Source organism: Notolepis coatsorum (assembly GCF_963971535.1).
Source record: "Notolepis coatsorum genome assembly, chromosome: 7".
NCBI lineage: Eukaryota > Metazoa > Chordata > Actinopteri > Aulopiformes > Paralepididae > Notolepis > Notolepis coatsorum.
In genome coordinates, this window is record NC_140171.1 from 67,289,921 (window position 1) to 67,308,490 (window position 18,570).

Consider the following 18,570-nt stretch of genomic DNA (forward strand, 5'->3'; position numbering starts at 1 on the left):
CAAGAGCGCCATCTGGTGGCCGATCGGCAGATCGCCCAAACAACAAACCGGAAACAGGAAACTGGTGCTCATCCAAATTCGGTCCGACCACTCGCTATAGCTCCCGGGACTCCATCTTGACACACTGGATAATCGATCGCTCACCCTAACTCAATAAACAACATGATTTGGACGTATATACTATTATACAACCTGGAAATGGATCCGGTATTTCTCCATCCCATAATAGAAAAAATTCTGTTCCACGCTCATCCCCCAACGGCACGAGGAAGCCACGGTGAGTTTCAGCGTTATTTTCTAACGTGTTCCATATAAACTGCTCTGATGATCATATGACCCACACTAGATGAATGATATAACGTTGCCCACGGAATTATAAACGACCCCCCGCCCATCCGGTCAACATCAGATGATACGTAGTAACTTCTAGAAGTACCTCCAGTTGACATTTTTTATCTGGCACCGATCGCTACCAAACTGTATTTGATCATCAATATAATGCATTTGTGGCTATAAATCAAGTTCTGGAGAAAGCTGCAGAAAACGATAAAAACATACTTATACTTTAGACCATAGGTGTCAAACTCACGGCCCGCGGGCCAAATCCGGCCCGCCACGTCATTTGATGTGGCCTCCCCCAAGAGCTCAGATTTTTTTTTTTTTTACATTAATATTGGGTTAAAAATAGCAGTGTTAAAATAATTGTGGGTTAATGCGTTAATAAAGCTTTAACTTTGACAGCCTTAGTTATTACACATTCTTACACATACATGTATGTTGAACATCTGAGGTAACAAAGGAAAAAAGCCAAAAGCACTTACTCCTCAGACATTCTTTGACAATTTTACAGCCCAAAATACAAAAAAGATCCAGGCGGAATAGGTAACAAAGGGTTGAAGAAATATTGTCTGAACTGTCAGATGCAAACTGGCTGTGTGACATAACCGAGCATCTCGCTCAATTGAATAAGAAGCTGTAGGGACGCAAACAAGTCCCACCCAAAACTTGACCAATATAGTTGTGAACTGAGACAACCCTTATTTTGTTATTTGAGTACAGTTACAGTTGTGTGTTCATGCAGACACATAATAGCAATTTCATTACGAATTGAAAATGGGGGACCCTGATGTAAACAAGTCGAAAGTCTTTCTCTGGTCTGCATCCCCTTAACAATTGTGTGTATTGAGCTGTACTGTACTGTACCCATTCTGCAATCTGTTAATTAAACTATCTTCCATTAGTTGGATGTATGGCCTCTGCAAGGTTGTGTGCAGCCATTTGTTTTTGTAACATCTGCTACATCTGTCCCACGTGTTCTTTGCAGCTCACAGTTGTTAGTTCTGCCCCTCTTGACTGTGACAAAAAGGTTTTGAACAAACTTAATGTCATAGCTTGTATTTGATGATATTCTTCTTTGTTATTTACTTGAATGGTTTGATCATTGATTGGTGGAGTAATATGGGGTTCTGATAAACTAAAATTATTTGTTAAAATAACATAAGCTAACATATATTTTTACATTTATGCAAATGAATATGCAATATGTATAACTTGAATAAGTAATAAATACAGAAACACCATGTTTAACAATATGTAAATGTTTAGCTACATTTATTTTACATTACATTAACATTTATACGGTCTTTGGCCCTTTGAGGGCAACCATAATGCTGATGTGGCCCTCTGTGAAAATGAGTTTGACACCCCTGCTTTAGACCATATTTTAGTATGAATATGTGAATGAAAAAGTATAACGTTGCTACACCCTGAACAATAGATATAAGACATTGAATGGGCCATAATAATGTCAATTTAGCAATAGAATTAAAAAAGTTATAGCCCTGCAAAGAAGGGGAACTTCTCCATAGACAAATAGAGCTGGCTAGGGATGGTAAATTATGAATTTAACCATGGCGATCAAAGTGTTAAAGGCCAACTTGCAGGTTGTATTTTTGTTCAATAAACAATGTGACTAGGCCAATGGTGACTTCATGAAGAGGGGGGGGGGAAATTATCGAAATTTACCCAGTTTTAGCGTTTTTATCAAACATTTTGTCTACCCAACCACAATCACCACGCACGTGCATATTTTAATCTATGGTTCATAACGTGCGTGTCATCTTAATGATGATGTCACATCAGGTGCAGGGCAGCGAGGGGCTCTGAGAGTCACAGGCAGGTAGTGGCAGGAAGCAGAGAGCCTTGCTACTACTAGCCGAGGAGTGAATTAATGAAAATGTATCGGTTTCACCTAACACTGCTCTGTGATCATAGCCATTCATCTCTAAAGCTAACCACTATTTGTAAAAGCCACAACCACGTTACCATATTTGTAATGATGTAAATCATTGTGTCGTTGTACATAGTGTGTGTATATAATGTTAGTAGCTAAGTTAGCTAGCTTGGTAGCCAGCATTCTCGAAACTCCTAACATGCCTTGATTTAAAATGGTTCTCTCCTCTTTGTTTTTTTTTTTATCCACTTTTTCTCCCATTTTTCTATATTTTTCTCCCATCCCAATTTCGTATCATCCAATTCAACCCTCCCCTGTCACGAACGCTGTTTCTTGCCTCCCACAAGCCGGCTGCAATGTGGACTAAGTCATACATAGCACAAGTCCCCTCCGGTACTTGAGGTAACAGCAGTCGCATCTTTTCACCTGCGCAGCTCGATCTCTCAGTGTCGAGGAGTAACGCGTGGGAGGCTCACGCTGCCCCCGACACTTCCTGATTCTACTGCGCAGGCGCACCAACCGACTTGTAGGAGTCGCTTGTTCACAACGCCCGATCCCCACCCTTCAGTTTCCCTCCCCGTAATACGGCCAATGTGTATTACTGCGGACGACCAGCTAAACTGAAAACAATGTGGAGAGCTGGATTCGAACACGCGAATCCTAGCGTCTCCACACTGGTGGCGAGTGCCTTGCCCACTACACCACCTAGCCGCCTGGTTCTCTCCTCTTTGTATACATTTGTCCTCACAAGTATTCTGCCAGGGAACTTATGGACACGACAATAGTAGTAGTTATAAGGTGTTTGAGCTTGTAACGTTAACGTTAGTTAGCTAATAGCTATCGTGGTAGCCCGTTTCGTGACTGTGATGCACCGAGTGGCAAGGGGCTACTATCGTATCAACATGCCGTGATGTGTAGCTTGCTAGCCGGTATGATGCGTGTGCAGTGCTTTGCCCCACAGGTCTGAGAAGAGGACCTGCACATTTTACTCGTTCCCAAAACCTTTACATGCCAGATTTAAAATGGTTCACGACAGTAGCCATAATGCTAACGTTAGCGGGGTAACGTTAGCCAGAGCCATATAGCCAGTAGTACTATGACCCGGACGGGCATAAGGCATAAGTTGCCTGAAGTGACGTCACGGCCCTGCTAGCGTCTGATAAGCTTTTTCATTTGCTCCGTACATGTTATTTGTGCGTGGACCTTTTTAACCCTTTCTGAGCGGAATTTCCGGCGTCAAATGGAAAATAAATAAATAATGAAATTAGATACCAATGATGTAAACTACCCATAATTGAAGAGTAGGGTTTAACCTGCAAGTTGGCCTTTAATGAAACACAGCCTTGTAGTTTTGAATCTAGCAGATTTATTGCATTGTTTGCTTATACCAAGTCCCTGAATGTAAGGTATATGGGGATCTGCACTAGCATAGCTAATTCTAATACATCAGATGGGGATCTGTGCTAGTATGGCTAATGCCAGTATACCAGATGCAACGTCAATGGAGATCAGCCCTAGCATGGCTTATGCCAATATACCAGATGTAACATCTAAGGCGATTGGCACTAGCATGGCTTATGCCAATATACCAGATGTGGCTAGCCTTTCTCTTCACCTCTCCGTTCTACAGCACAGCAAGGGGCTTATAGAAATAGGATTTATGTGTGTGTGCGTTACCTTATATATCTTGGCCTTGACAACGAATAGCTCTATAAGCGTCGGTGTGCTCTCAATGGCTGTGTTGATGTATTCGAGGGCCAGGGTCTGTTGGCCAATCATGTCGTAGTGTTGCGCCAGGAAGTACTGCACCCAGAGTAATGTGGTTGGCGGTTCCTCCTTTCCATCATCTGCAAACACAAATCAGATTCTATAAATCCCAACTGAAGGGTTATGCTTAGATGCACAGCATCTTAATTGTGTAGTAAAAAACAACAACAATAAAAGCACTGAACATACTCATTATGGATTGTAATGTACATGAAAGTGATTGTGATATAAAAATGCATCGTTAACACTACTCACCATTCTGGTTGAACATTCTGCAGCTGTTTAATGTGGTTTCATAGCCAACAACTAAGTCTTCTATTATCGACACCTGCCAAGGAGAGAAAATACAGCAAATGTTATTTGTCCAGTGAAATAAGTAACTTGTGAATTAAACACTAGGTTAATTCTAAACTCTTTTCTTACTGGAAATCACATTCTGTGCTCTTTTGAGCTTGAGGACTGTTACCGGAATGGCTGAAAGACTTTCAATCGGTCTTTCCTTGACCTTGCATAGAAAAGTGTGCGATGTAGGCCAAGGAAAAGTTACAAGAAAGAAAAACAAAAGGCTGAGAGATCTGAGGCAGAAACAGTCTGAACAGCACCAACAGCAGCAGTAGCCTCACCTTTTCCTTGTCGTTGTACAGTGATTTGAGTGTAGTGAAGACGGGCGGACAGCCTTTACTGAAGTTCATCCTCAGATACTGGTCCAGACACTCACGGAACTTCTCACCTGGAGAGAGAGAGAGATAGAGAGGTTTCATCGGCAGTGACCTATCCTAGAATTCCCCCGGATACACAATGTTGATCAAATCGGTTGACTACTACCATGACTACTGTAGCTTTAGGAAGTACAGTGCTTTGTGCCTTCAGAGCCAGTGATGTAAACGCAAAAGGAGATAAGTCAGTCATACCACACAGGAAGTTGAGGGGCAGCCTGCGAGGCACCAGGCCTTTGGGAAACTTCTCCCAGGCGTCCTCGTAGATCTTCTGTCTGTCCTCCGTGTTGCCTACACATACAGATTTTTTATTTTAGAGGCTGATATTTTGCCCCAAGTGAAAGAATATCAGCATTAATAACTACTAAAATACACAAAAGATAATTGTGATTTAACTGGTTAACACTATGTAGTAGGCGCAGTACTCTGGGTTACAAGAGATAGTAATTATATAACAGTGTGTACCAGGTCTTAAGGCATTCTCCAAGCCATGGTAGTAGGACCAGTTCTCTGGGTTCCTCTCTTGCAGGCGGTGGTAGACCTCCGTCGCCTCCTCCAGGCGCTCCAGTTTCAACAGCAGCTCTCCTGAAAGGACATGACGGTAAGAGATAATGAGTGTGAGAACTGTGTGTTTGACTGTGTTCAGGATTGTGCATGCAAGTCAAAAGGTTTTTAGAGAATCTGCAAGCGATGGTTCATGATAGTGACTGGGCTTTCACATCACAGGTGTAAACATGTAGTGTGGAGTAATGTGTCGCATTCTCCTCCTAAACAGCTGCACAATCGATAGCAGTTGCACTGCCTTGCAATCCTGCAACACACTGCGCTCAAAGTTCAAATAATTGAAATTGAACCTCTAAAGCCACTGACCTCTAAAAGGCACACATCCAATGGCCTCAGTTGAGTGGTGCCAGAGGCGGGAGATATATGACAGTACTAAGGCACTAGAAAGCTCCTTTCTTGTGCAAAGTGCAGACAGAACACATCTGGTTTGAAAGCCCGGCCAGGAGTGGCAAATAACACACAAACAACCCACCTCGTGTCTCCTCCACAGCCAGTTTGTCACAGATCTGTTTCTCGTAGTTGCAGAGGTGCTCCAGGGCCTCCTTGTTAAGTCCCGCCTCCCTCAACACCTGGTTCTGGTACAGAAGCAGCTCGCTGTATTCATAGTCTACCTTGTCTGGAGACGTCTGGAAAGACACATACACAGGAAGGACAGAAGTCCATAAACACGATGAAAGAACCAGAGAGATCAAGTAATGGCAGTCATTAAGCAGAATTATATGGACATTATGTGTGTAAGCGTTTGCCCATCAGAATCGGAATCAGAAAGGTCTTTATTGCCAAGTAAGTTTGCAATTAGTTTTGGTCGTTTGGTGCAACATTCACTCAGCTTCCTGCCAGACAGGAACTCTGTAGTCCACCTGCAGGTGGAGTGGGGCACACTCAGCTGGGAGAGCTTGTCCTGTAGCAGGGTCAGGATAACCGTATTCCTGCGGAATAGGTTCCTGCGGAGTCCAGGGCCCTCATTCATCAACGTGGACGTGGAATATGTTCTATTTCCACACGTAAGCACAGAATGTAGAATCAGTGCACGCACAGAAGAATCGGGATTAATCAACCGTGCGTACACAGGTCCTATGCTCCTCCGTGTTGATGAATACCACTTTGTTCTACCGTCAATGCTTGTGCATGATTATCCATATATGGTTATGAAAGTGAGGAAACACCCCCCATGGGATGTGAAATAATGGACTGACCCGAGCGGAACTCTGAGAAACTTCACAGAGATTGTTCACTGCTGTCGAACCAAGAAGACACAACGCGTGTTATGGGATAAATAAAAGGCGGACTTGTAAACGGTGATGTCAGATATCAACGGCTCCCTAAGACCATTGCTGCAATTCTGCCTGGACAGCTCAAAATACTAATAAAGACCGTTCGTTGACCACTGTTTGGCGTTGGTTGTGTGTCATTATAACCGTGCTGTAATATGAATGCCTTTATTAGTTGTGTTCGATTGGCTATATGATTTTTAGAGGCATCTATTTTGTTGTCGGTATTACCGACAACAAAATAGATGCCTCTAAAAATCATATACTATTAGGTAGCCTATATGGATTACATATAATAGCAGCCATAGCCTACATTTTGCAACAGTAACTTGCGCATACCAGTGTATGCGACGGACCAGTGTATACCTTATATCATATTCATATAATAGTTTACTCTATCAGCATACCAGCATGTAATATGTTCTTTGTTAGAACTCAACTCGTTATTATTTTGCACATAGATTGCAGAAATACGGGAACGTTTTGATTTACATTAAAAGGATTTGACATTGTAAAACTAAATACGTGGAATCCTGTAAGCATAATACAAGTCATATCACCCACACGATATGCTCTGTGTCCAGAGCATGTATGCTTTTCATTCATTTAAGACACATTATTGCAAGGGTTTTGTAATACACATACACCCTGGTGTCATTGCAATGCGTTTTTTTATTCTTTCTTATACAGTAAAAAGGGGGAAGAACACTATATCGTGGGTGTTCATATGACTTGTATTCTGCTTACAGCTTCGAAATTCCACTTGTTTCGTTTAACGTAAAGCCTTTTAAATATAATCAAAGCGTTCCCGTGTTTCTGCGGTCTGTGCGCAAAATAATAACGAGTTGAGCTACGTTCCGATAACGCTATATAAACCATGCTGCATTCATTCTGAGAGAAAGATCTATTATTCCAAATGCTATTTATAGGGTTTTGACCATAATTACACTACTGTTGCTATTTCACAATGAACTATAATGGATTACGGGGGTCATACAGAACACGCGCCAGTGTCTTTATTTCCACCTTGAAACTAATGCAGAACTGAGGAGCGCTTATGCGTAGTAATGATATTCTACCACTGGGCGTCAGCTAAGTGTGCTCCGACCTGTGCGTACACGTAAGCACGGAGTCAAGTTCAAGTTGAAATTGATGAATCCCACTCTTTGCTTAGAAATGATCGTACGCACAGGTTAAGCACAAATCTGTGCGTAAGACACGTTGATGAATGAGGGCCCTGGAGAGGAGCTGGAGGATGAAGTGGAGTGCCATATTGACAGCATCGTCTACAGACCTGTTGGCTCTGTAGGCAAACTGCAGGGGGTCCAGGAGAGGGTCTGCGATAGATTTGAGGTGTGTAAGCACAAGGCTCTCAAAGACTTCATCACCAGAGGTCAGGGTGATGGGTCTGTAGTCATTGAGTCCACTGGGCCTTGGCTTTTTGGGGACATGCATTATAGTGGATGTTTTGAAGCAGGCTGGCACGTGGCATGTCTCCAGTGAGGTGTTGTTGATGTCTGAACACCGGAGACAGCTGGTCGGCACAGTGCTTCAGGGTGGAGAGACAGAGTCCGGTCCGGCTGCTTTGCGGGGTCTCTTGGCCGCTTTCTTTTTTATATAGCACTTTTATCCAAAGCGCTTTACAATTTGTTACTCACATTTTACCCATTCACTCACACACCGACGGCAACCATGCAAGGTGCCAACCTGCTCATCGGGAGCAATTAGGGGTTAAGTGTCTTGCTCAAGGACACATCCACACGCTGCCCAGGAGGAGCGGGAATCGAACCGGGAACCTATGGATTGCCAGACAACTGCTCTACCTCCCGAGCCACTGTCCCCTCAAGCATAGGGCAAGTTTTGCATAAAACATCGATTGTATACCCAAAGTCATTTGAAAGTTTTCTTGAACCATTTATACTACATGCTTGAGTCTGGTCTCTTTTGAAAGGAAACAGGAAGAATCACTCTGAGTACTACTGTAATAGAGTTACAGAGGTTTGAAAACACTGAAATAAATGCGCATGAGTGGTGTTACTTTGCTCTCATCTGTCGGCTCGGGGCTGCATTTTTCACTGATCATCCAATACACCGTTCGAAAGTTGAATTTACCGCCTTTCGATCACCACCACAATCAACCAATTGCGTGCTTCGGTTCTCGAGTTACAAGACGATATATCCGGCGATTGTCAAATGACCACCTCAGGTTCAAGACGGTCCTGAACTGACCAATCACGACTGATGGCGAAAATTATTTATCACCATTGTAGCCAACAAGCGTCCGCTCCGAAATGGACCGCAGATGACCGGGTGAGAGTGAGGGAAGATGGCTAAAGTTGAAGAAGAAGACCGTTGTTGTGACTGAATCCATCTTGGATGTCACGCTGTGATAACGCTGTATTTCTCCGGTACACACTTTACCAAAACATTTCTCAAGCACTCGGGCATAAGAAAAAAAAATTTGGTTCCTGTTGGTTGTCAGTTAAGGCCATGGGTAGGTAGGGAATTTATTTAATTTTTTCCCACGAATAGGGAATTTCTTTATTTAATTAAATAAATTTTTTCACCAGATTGCGAAGCGTTCTTTTCCCTAGCCATTCACAAGGCAAAGAAACAATATACATTGTATTTTATGGCAATAACGTTCAGTTTTGTTTGACCTGTGAGATATAGTCACGAAAATAACGCCAACATTTATTTTCACGTCAGCAGCTTTGACAGAGCTGGGTAGTGTAGTTTTATGAAATTTCGACATCCATCGAAAGCCCTGGATCTCCTCTTTCTTAGGACTACAACAATTTAATGACGGCGTAATTTCCTCGCGTCTAAATCATCCGGTTTTCTGATACAATGCGCAGAGATTTATATAAACTCATATTTCGCTAATAACATCATTGATAAACAAACGTAGTGCTGAAAATATACACTTTCCGACTGCTGTTTTGATAGGGTTAGGGTCTTTACACTTGGCTACATTTGAAAAAGAAACAACATTAATTAATACGGACTGTATTAATCTATTTATGACACAATATAAATCTCAACCCGGTACATTTCGTAGCTCCATTTCTGCAGACCCCTCTCTGATTGGTTGAACTCCATTTCTGCAGACCCCTCTCTGATTGGTTGAGCGAAGCCCCTCTCTAAGGTACGCGAGGGAGGTGCGCGTAAGGTTATCGAGGTCGACGACTAGCTCAACTGGTTCGCCGCCTTGCTGTGGATCCTGCGGTGCGTTGGTGACAAGTTAGGCATTGTTTCGGAGTTGGTTAAGGTTAGAAGGGTTAAGTTTAGGCGCTGTTTCGGAGTTGGTTAAGGTTAGAGTTTGTCTTAGAGCATGGCAATATTCTTTCGGAGTTGGTTATGGTTAAGTTTAGGCATTGTTTCGGAGTTGGTTAAGGTTAGAGTTAAGGTTAGGCATTGTTTCGGAGTTGGTTAAGGTTAGAAGGGTTAAAACTCACGTTCCTTCTGTATTCAATTTAATTTAATTTGCGAAGCTAAACAAATTCAATAACCTTTTTTTATTATGGTAGATTAGAGTAGAGGATGACATCTTTTCGGGATTCCCGCGGGAATCCCGAAAAGATGTCATCCTCTACTGCAGCGGTTCTCAACAGGGGTGCCGCAGAGAACTGCCAGGGGTGCCTTGAGATTTATAAAAAAAAAAAAAAAAAAAAATTATATTCTTTTTGGATTACAGAAAATTATCACTAAAGTGCTATCTATTGCAGCGGCACTGTTTTCCATGAAAATAGCATATTTGGATAAGTTTGACCATTTCTCAAAATCATAATTTAATAAAACACAGAAAAGGATCACCAAGTTACTCTGGATAAAAAAAACTTTACAGACAACATTGAGACAAAGCTTCCTGACACATCTCCATCCAAACTCTTGGAAGAACTCATTGAAATCTCATCCGATACCACCTGGAGAGCTAGTTTCAGAGTGTGGTGCTGAGTACCAAGTATCTCATGATGCAGCAGTTAAGGTGTTGATACCATTCAGCACCACATATCTGTGTGAAGCTGGCTTTTCATCCATGACCGCTCTGAAAACAAAATATAGGGCCAAGTTGAGCCTTGAGGATGACATGCGTGTTGCCTTGTCAAAGATCTCTCCACGTATTGACCGTATTATTAGCCAGCAGCAGCAGACCTCGCGCATTGAGCTAGAAATGTCCACAGAGTGAACGAGTGCTTATTTTCTGTATTTATTTATATTTTTTGAGAAATGGTAACTTGGTGATCCTTTTCTGTATTTAAAAAAAATACATGATTTTCTGTTTTTGAGAAATGGTCAAACTTATCCAAATATGCTATTTTTATGGAGAACAGCTGCAACAGATAGCACTTTAGTGATCCTTTTCTGTAATTTTATTTAAAAAAATATGCTATTTGATTTACTACTACAAGCAGTGTAATGTCAACAGTACTAAGCCATTTAGACCTGAAACACCCGTTAATAATGCATTATATAGCCTGCATATACACACAAATGTGTTTCCCGGTTTCTTAAATAAACATTATTTTGAAAGCAAGCACTTTTGTCATCATTGTAGCAAAAAAGACAGGACCGGAAAAGTCTTCATCGTATGTAGGGGTGCCCTGGAATATTTTATTGAACACAGGGGTGCCTTGGCAGCAGAAAGGTTGAGAACCCCTGCTCTACTGTACACACGTTACCAAAAACGTTCTCAAGCACACATTTTTGAATGGATTTTTTTATAGAATTTGGACCTGTACTACACAAAACCGCCGTTTCCCAGCTACTACCTCTATGCTGGAACCCGAAAACAGGAATCTGGCCACAAGTCAACAAAAAAGTAAGGACAAAATATTTTATTTCAGTGTGTTCAAACCTCTGTTTCTCTAATACATTAGCACTCAGTGATTCTTCTTTTTTGCTTTAGCAACTTCAGAATGTTACCTTTCAAAAGAGACCAAGCTCATGCATGTGCTATAAGTATAAAGCTAAGCAAATCGCTTTAGTTCTGCAAAATGGGGGCGATGCTTAACACATTGGTTGCCAACAACGAGATTTATCGTTATTGGCCGCCATGCGTTGGTTGCCAATAACGAGATTTCTCGTTATTTAATCGTTATTTCTTTTATTAGCGATATCCATTCATTTTTCATCCGTCCAGCCTGACGTTATCATTGGGAATGGCTCCGAGCTCGAAAAGGGCAAATACCGCCCCCTATAGTCTCCCGGATGGTAATGTACATCATTGGATTGGATTGAGTGAAAAAGTGCATCAGAGAAAAACTCCGGTCCAGGGTTTCCCCATCTCTGGAAAGCAGTGTCTGTTACCAGATTCACTGGCGAGGCTCGGAGCAGCTTTCGATTATGCGTTTCGGACTCTAACGTTGGATCAATAAACGCGATCAATATTTGGAATGGCGATCAGGAATTGGATTCATCTTTTTGCAGAACATCTGATCTGAGGTAAGGAATATGTTACCAGTTTTGGGTTAATCACAGAGTTGTTTTTCACAGGGTTTACAACGTGTGTGTGTGTGGAGTTAGGCGCGGCACAAATAAATTATTTTTCAGCCCGCTTTTGTATCGTGCATAAGAACACAAATACTCTCGATAATCTAGCGTTTATTTGAAAACTCTTTTTTTGTTTCTAGAAATCTCCAAAACTATACTCTTATTCAAAACTGTATAAAACGGAAATGTACTGATGAAAAAACAATCCGTTTCGTACATGTTGACTGCAAGCAAGTCATTGATAAGCGACAGGTGTATTAGACACATAGCCATAATTTAAGATAGTTTAATCGCTCGCAAATGTGCTCGTCCTCCCATTGATTAACGTGCTGGCATCCAAGCGATAAATCTTCATATCCGGTTGGCAACCAATGTGTTAAGAGGTTAACTTACGTCTGAATTATTTAGCAAACAGAGACCTGCAAAAAGAGTTCCAGCTGAGAGGTATGAGCTGGAAAACACAATGGGTCCATAGCCTGAAGTCTTATCTAGTATAGGTCCATGATAACAATACCACGGAAAATGTTTTTCTAATGTGTGCATCGGTATGCTTATCCAAAATGGCCGCTCGGTCCAATGAATTTTCAGGTTGCGCGACGTCGAGAGTATTCTCTTTTCTTCTTCTTCTCTCACTTTATCGTAGTAAACAGCCCTCATGCAAGATATCGTCATCTCCAGAATTACATTGGCTACAAAAACGATCCATCATTTTGGTCTTATAACCCGAGATTGGAAGCAAGTAGGTCAATTAGGGTGTCAAACGGCGGCCATTTTAGCTATCAAACGATGTGACAATAACAGCCTGGGGGGGGGGGGGGGGGGGTCATCAGGACTTCTCCATTGTCTTTCAAAGCAGCAATAGAACTCATGGGGGGGGGGGGGGGGCTTGTAGTCTGTGGCGGCGGTTACACCTTTCGTATCATCTTCGTATTGTTTTCATATGCGTATCGCTGCGACGTCATGCGCCTCGAGTCACACTTTCGTTTTTTTTTTGTTTTTGTCACCCGAGCACACTGATGTAGTACACTGCCAAAGCAGTAGGTGGCAAACATGAAGGCAATTTCAACCAATCAGAACGAATGTGCCAATACACTTCCTGGAAGCTCCAGCAAAGAAAATGTCAATAAGGCAGGCGCCTATGCCGCGCCACCATCTTGCCTATTTACTCAATGCAGCAATTCTTTTTCAGCAAAGCCTAATAAAAGTGCAATAAACAAAACGGATACATTCACTGTGTGTTCTGCCTGTCATTTGTTGATGAAACAAAACTAACATAAACACAAGTGACCACCAAGAGCGGATAGTTTAGTCTAAAAAACGATCGGTAGCATTGTTAGCTGCATGCTAACGTCAATGGAGTATGCCATTATAACAATATAGCATTGTGGCTAGAAGCTAACGTTAGCTCACGCTACTTAGCCAGCACCAAAACTGATGATATCGCGAGCTATCAGTAGTTAGATAACATTAGAGACAACGCTGTGTGTATTAAACAAAGGTGAATAGATGACTGGGCCATTTTGTTTAATGCTTGTTAAGTTGAAAGAGGAGCTCTGAGCTAACAGGGTCTGAATCCTGATAGCTCACGTTAGCCAGCTGCTCATGCAATCGGTAATGCTAGCAGAATGAATGGATGCAAACTTTATTTAACATATTGCATATGGGTACAATACAATACGGCTCAATACAAACAATTGTTAAGGGAATGCAGACTGTTGTAGCTTGGACTGGGGTCCTTATAACAATAACTTGACAACACATGGTAGCTGAAGCTATTTGGGACACGGAGCTACTGTATGTCCCAAACACACACACTGTTGTCACCGGAAGGGCACGCAGATGGTATCTACTGCGCATGGGCGTTTTCGCAACAACGGCTAGCGTGCTGACTACACGCTGTTGTCGATTCGTTTTTTTTGCGTATCTCCAAACGCAAACACAATTTTGCGTTTCAGCCGTATCCACAAAAAAACGCCAAAAAACGCATTTCTGTGTAATAGGGACATCAAACGTCGTCAAAAACGTATAAAAAAACGCCAGGAATACACTAGTCTAACCATGGCCTGTGATGTTCCTGAGCCCTCTCCAGACAGAAGCAGTGTCATTGACTGAGAGCTGGTGTTTCTCAGAATACTAGAAACTGTAACACCTCCAACTGCAATCGTAGCACCCCATGATGGCACAAAGACAGGAAGCAGGTTGGTCTTATCAGCAGTGAGCCAGAGAGAGAGAGCTCCATTGTAGTTGAGACTGATTTACAGTCACTGGGCTCATATTTACCACCCTGCCGAGGGATACATGGCTGTACTGCATATTCAATGGTTCACAAATAGCCAGTATGGCTGAAGACTGAACATAAAAAACTAGAACCGAGTAGTTTGTTTGCAGCAGGGCCTGATGGACAAAGGATTATTGGATACAATACTGATATCTAGAGAGCAGTTGCCAATATGGATTTAGCCGATTCAGATTTTAGTGATCCTTTGTCATGTTCTCACATTCCCATCTTCAAGTTTGAGGAATATATAAATAAATATATATTAATATAAATATAAATCATATCTATATAAAATGAGATGGAGAATGGAGCCTGGTGAGCCTAGACCAGCACTACAGGGTCTATTTCTGCTTTCTAAAAAGGACAGAATTCAACTGTGCACATTTTCGGTCTTCAATTCCAAAAATACGACATCTTAGGGATTATAGTGGATGTGTCTTGATAAAGCCTTTTTTGGTCAACCGATATGGGTTTTTCAATGGCCAGCCACTTTCCGGACAAGTTAACATGATGTGGTATCAACAGATTCCTTGTGATGTCTAGTAGTAGTTTCTATAAGAAAGTGGGCCCACTAGAGCCCGCGAACGATAGTCATGTCAGTGGACAATCCCCTTGTGTAATAACAGGAGAATGAACACAAAAACCCACAAGACATAACTTACAGACACACAGCATCCCAGTAAGAGCTCTGGTCCAGATTTGTATTGCCTTTGTGTAGAATTTTGTTTCCGTTTATCTTATTGTGGTAATAATCTCTCATAAAGACAGAAATGTGGTAATATTTTGTGGTAAGTTTCCCCAAAAGCTCCGAATTCTGGGGCCTTCCGAGTTTATTTCCGACTTCAGAGTTCCCTTTAACACATTGGGTGCTAGCCGGATATGACGATTTATCGCTTGGATGCCAGCACGTTAATAAATGGGCGAGCACATTTGCGAGCGATTAAACTATATCTTAAATTATGGCTATGTGTATAATACCCCGTCGCTTATCAATGACTTGCTTGCAGTCAACATGTACGAAACGGATTGTTTTTTCATCAGTACATTTTGAATACGAGTATAGTTTTGGAGATTTCTAGAAAGAAAAAAAGATTCCGCAATAGCCATTTACTGTCATTTTCCGGCTGGTTTATGAATCGTTTTCAAATAAACGCTAGATTATCGAGAGTATTTGTGTTCTTATGCACGATACAAAATCGGGCTGAAAAATCATTTATTCGTGCCGCGCTCAGCGCCTAACGCCACACACACGTTGTGAAAAACAACTCTGATTAACCCAAAACTGGTAACATAGATTCCTTACCTCAGATCAGATGTTCTGCAAAAAGATCAATCCAATTCCTGATCGCCATTCCAAATATTGATCGCGTTTATTGATCCAACGTTATAGTCCGAAACGCATAATCGAAAGCTGCTCCGAGCCTCGCCAGTGAATCTGGTAACAGACACTGCTTGCCAGAGATGGGGAAACCCTGGACCAGAGTTTTTCTCTGATGCTCTTTTTCACTCAATCCAATCCAATGATGTGCATTACCATCCGGGAGACTATAGGGGGCGGTATTCGCCCTTTTCGAGCTCGGCGCCATTTCCAATGATAACGTCAGGCTGGACGGATGAAAAATTTATGGATATCGCTAATAAAAGAAATAACGATTAAATAACAACCAACGCATGGCGGCCAGTAACGAGAAATCTCGTTGTTGGCAACCAATGTGTTAAAGACGGATTCCAATTACATCCGTGATTTGTGCAAAAGGGAAAAATATGAAACAAGATATGCTAGTTAAGATGTGCTAGGTAAGATATGCTTGACAATTGAAAAGCTCTGCATTAAGAAATAAATTACCTGCGTCATACCTGTGCCTTCATTTATTATTTAAATGTATTTTATGTATTTAATTAATTAATTAATACTTAAGGATCAGATGATCAGGTTTACTATAGCAGATACCCATCAATTAAAAAATGCCCTAATCTGCACCAATACAGATCTTTCAGATTGGCTCAGGACATCCCTATTTACTATTCTTGATAAGAACAACCAACCTGTTGCGTTTTCCTGAACTCCTCAATGATTTTGGCGGCCATCTCGTAGTCCTCCAGGAGGTGGTAGGCGATGGCATAGCCAATCCAGGAGGCCCGCTGGGCTGGACGAAGCTGAAGTAGCTGGTACCTTGTCTCCTAGAGGACAAAATAAAGGAAGACAGGTTAGTAGCTGGTACCTTGTCTCCTAGAGGACAAAATAAAGGAAGACAGGTTAGTAGCTGGTACCTTGTCTCCTAGAGCAGGGGTTCCCAAACTTTTCAGGCCGGGGCCCAGAAAATAAGGCGTCAGAGAGCCGCGGCCCAATGCACATCGTCTGGCTTTTTTTTTTTTTTTTTTGCCAGGCGACCGATTTTTTAAGCCAAATATCACTTCAATCCTATTAAGTTAGTTCAAGTTAGTTATTCATTTATATGTGCTATTTATGAGAGGGCTAACTTGTTGCAAAATAATAATGATAATAATAATAGCCTCATTAAAATACTATTGTTGCTTCGGTTGTTTTCAGCGTTTTATGTGCATAATCTGTTATTTAGTTTGAAATGTTTGTTGAAATAAGTAGATTTTTCGTTTTTGTTTATTTATTAAGTTAATATAAAACCATATAGTCACATTTTAGAATACAATAGAATAGAATTTTAGAATACAACTAGAAACACTGTCATGGCCTGCTTTTAAGTTCAGTGGCCTGACAAAAAAAATAAAATAAAAAAATAAAAAATAAAAATAATATTTTTTTTTTTTTTTTTTTATCATCTCGTGGCCCACCCGTGGCTGCTCGCGGCCCACCTTTGGGTCGCGACCCCGACTTTGGGAACCACTGTCCTAGAGGACAAAATAAAAGACAGGTTAGTAGCTGGTACCTTGTCTCCTAGGACAAAATAAAAGAGGGCAGGTTAGTAGCTGGTACCTTGTCTCCTAGAGGACAAAATAAAGGAAGACAGGTTAGTAGCTGGTACCTTGTCTCCTAGAGGACAAAATAAAGGAGGACAGGTTAGTAGCTGGTACCTCGTCTCCTAGAGGACAATTTTAATAATGTAACACTAAAGATTGCTGCAAAATAAACATAAATCTGTTGTTAAAAAAAAATTAAAAATGTAATACTTATAACAATATCGATAATTAGCGATATCGAGTGATATGATATCATCGATATCGTTATCATATCATCATTTTTGGCCAATCGCCCAGCCCTATCTTAACACATTCTGCGCCACACAGTATGCCCATCTATACCACTCTCTGCCAGTGCTGTAACCCTATGGAGTGGCTCACCTTCTTTGCAGGGCTATAACTTTTTAAATATTATAGCTATATCGACATTACTATGGCCCATTCAACATCGGGTATCCATCGTTCCGGATGTGGGAACGTTATATTTTTCCATTCATACATTGTCGTGTTAGTACTGTCGTGAATATAAGTATGTTTTTAGACTGTATAGCAGTAATTCCTAGAATGCGCGTTATAGGCCTGGCGCGTATTATACATAATCGATTGGCGTTTAGTTCCTATACACGCTATATTAAAAAATTCAAATGCATATGATCGCTATACATTATGCTCCATCATGCATGAAGGAAAGGGGAGGGGGGTCGTTTATGATTCCCTGATTGTCACTAACGGCTTTCTTTAGTACGACACCATACGTTGATCGGATAGATTGCAATGAAATAAATGGACAATCGAGCTGGAATTAACGATAGATTCCCCTTACCTGTGGCCGATGCGTCTGGTGAAAACAAATTCCAATAATTTGATGTCGATCTGCTATATCCATTTTCCGTTTGTATGCGGGGATTAAAGCAAAAAAAAATCTCCTGACTGAACTTTTTTCAGGCCAAGTCATATTCTTATTTTAACCTCCACTGTATTTTTTTTTTAAATAGCGTTAGCGTTTTAAGGGAGCCTACTTGTAGAGCCTACTGTCCTGACTGACTATAGACCCTACTGTTGTGGTTGTTGTGCCAGGCAGGGAGGCTGTGTGCTGGAGAGTGTGAATGCAAGTCTTGTGGCTAGCTTCTGATTGATGGCAAGCTAGCACCATTTCCCCATTACTTTGAACCATGAACTAAACGGCTTGTTATCATACAAACAAGGGACTAAACACGTTTTCGCAATGGACAGTCTCCTCCCCACCGTTTGTATATATTTTTTACCACCCACCCACCCCCTCCTAATGTACAGTCTCCTCATCATATGTAT

At 41.6% G+C, this 18,570-nt stretch overlaps 1 protein-coding gene across 1 annotated transcript in view; it reads right to left on the minus strand.

Annotated features, from left to right (window-relative positions):
* Positions 1 to 18,570, minus strand: part of naa15b (N-alpha-acetyltransferase 15, NatA auxiliary subunit b) — a 93,279-nt gene that overhangs the window by 20,854 nt on the left and 53,855 nt on the right. Inside the window, exons 5-11 of the mRNA XM_084318887.1 lie at positions 16,369 to 16,503; positions 5,753 to 5,906; positions 5,182 to 5,301; positions 4,912 to 5,007; positions 4,624 to 4,730; positions 4,256 to 4,328; positions 3,911 to 4,080 (exon numbers count right to left, since the gene is read on the minus strand). Of these exons, the coding sequence (XP_084175013.1) occupies positions 3,911 to 4,080; positions 4,256 to 4,328; positions 4,624 to 4,730; positions 4,912 to 5,007; positions 5,182 to 5,301; positions 5,753 to 5,906; positions 16,369 to 16,503 (855 nt within the window). The remainder of the gene's footprint in view (positions 1 to 3,910; positions 4,081 to 4,255; positions 4,329 to 4,623; positions 4,731 to 4,911; positions 5,008 to 5,181; positions 5,302 to 5,752; positions 5,907 to 16,368; positions 16,504 to 18,570) is intronic.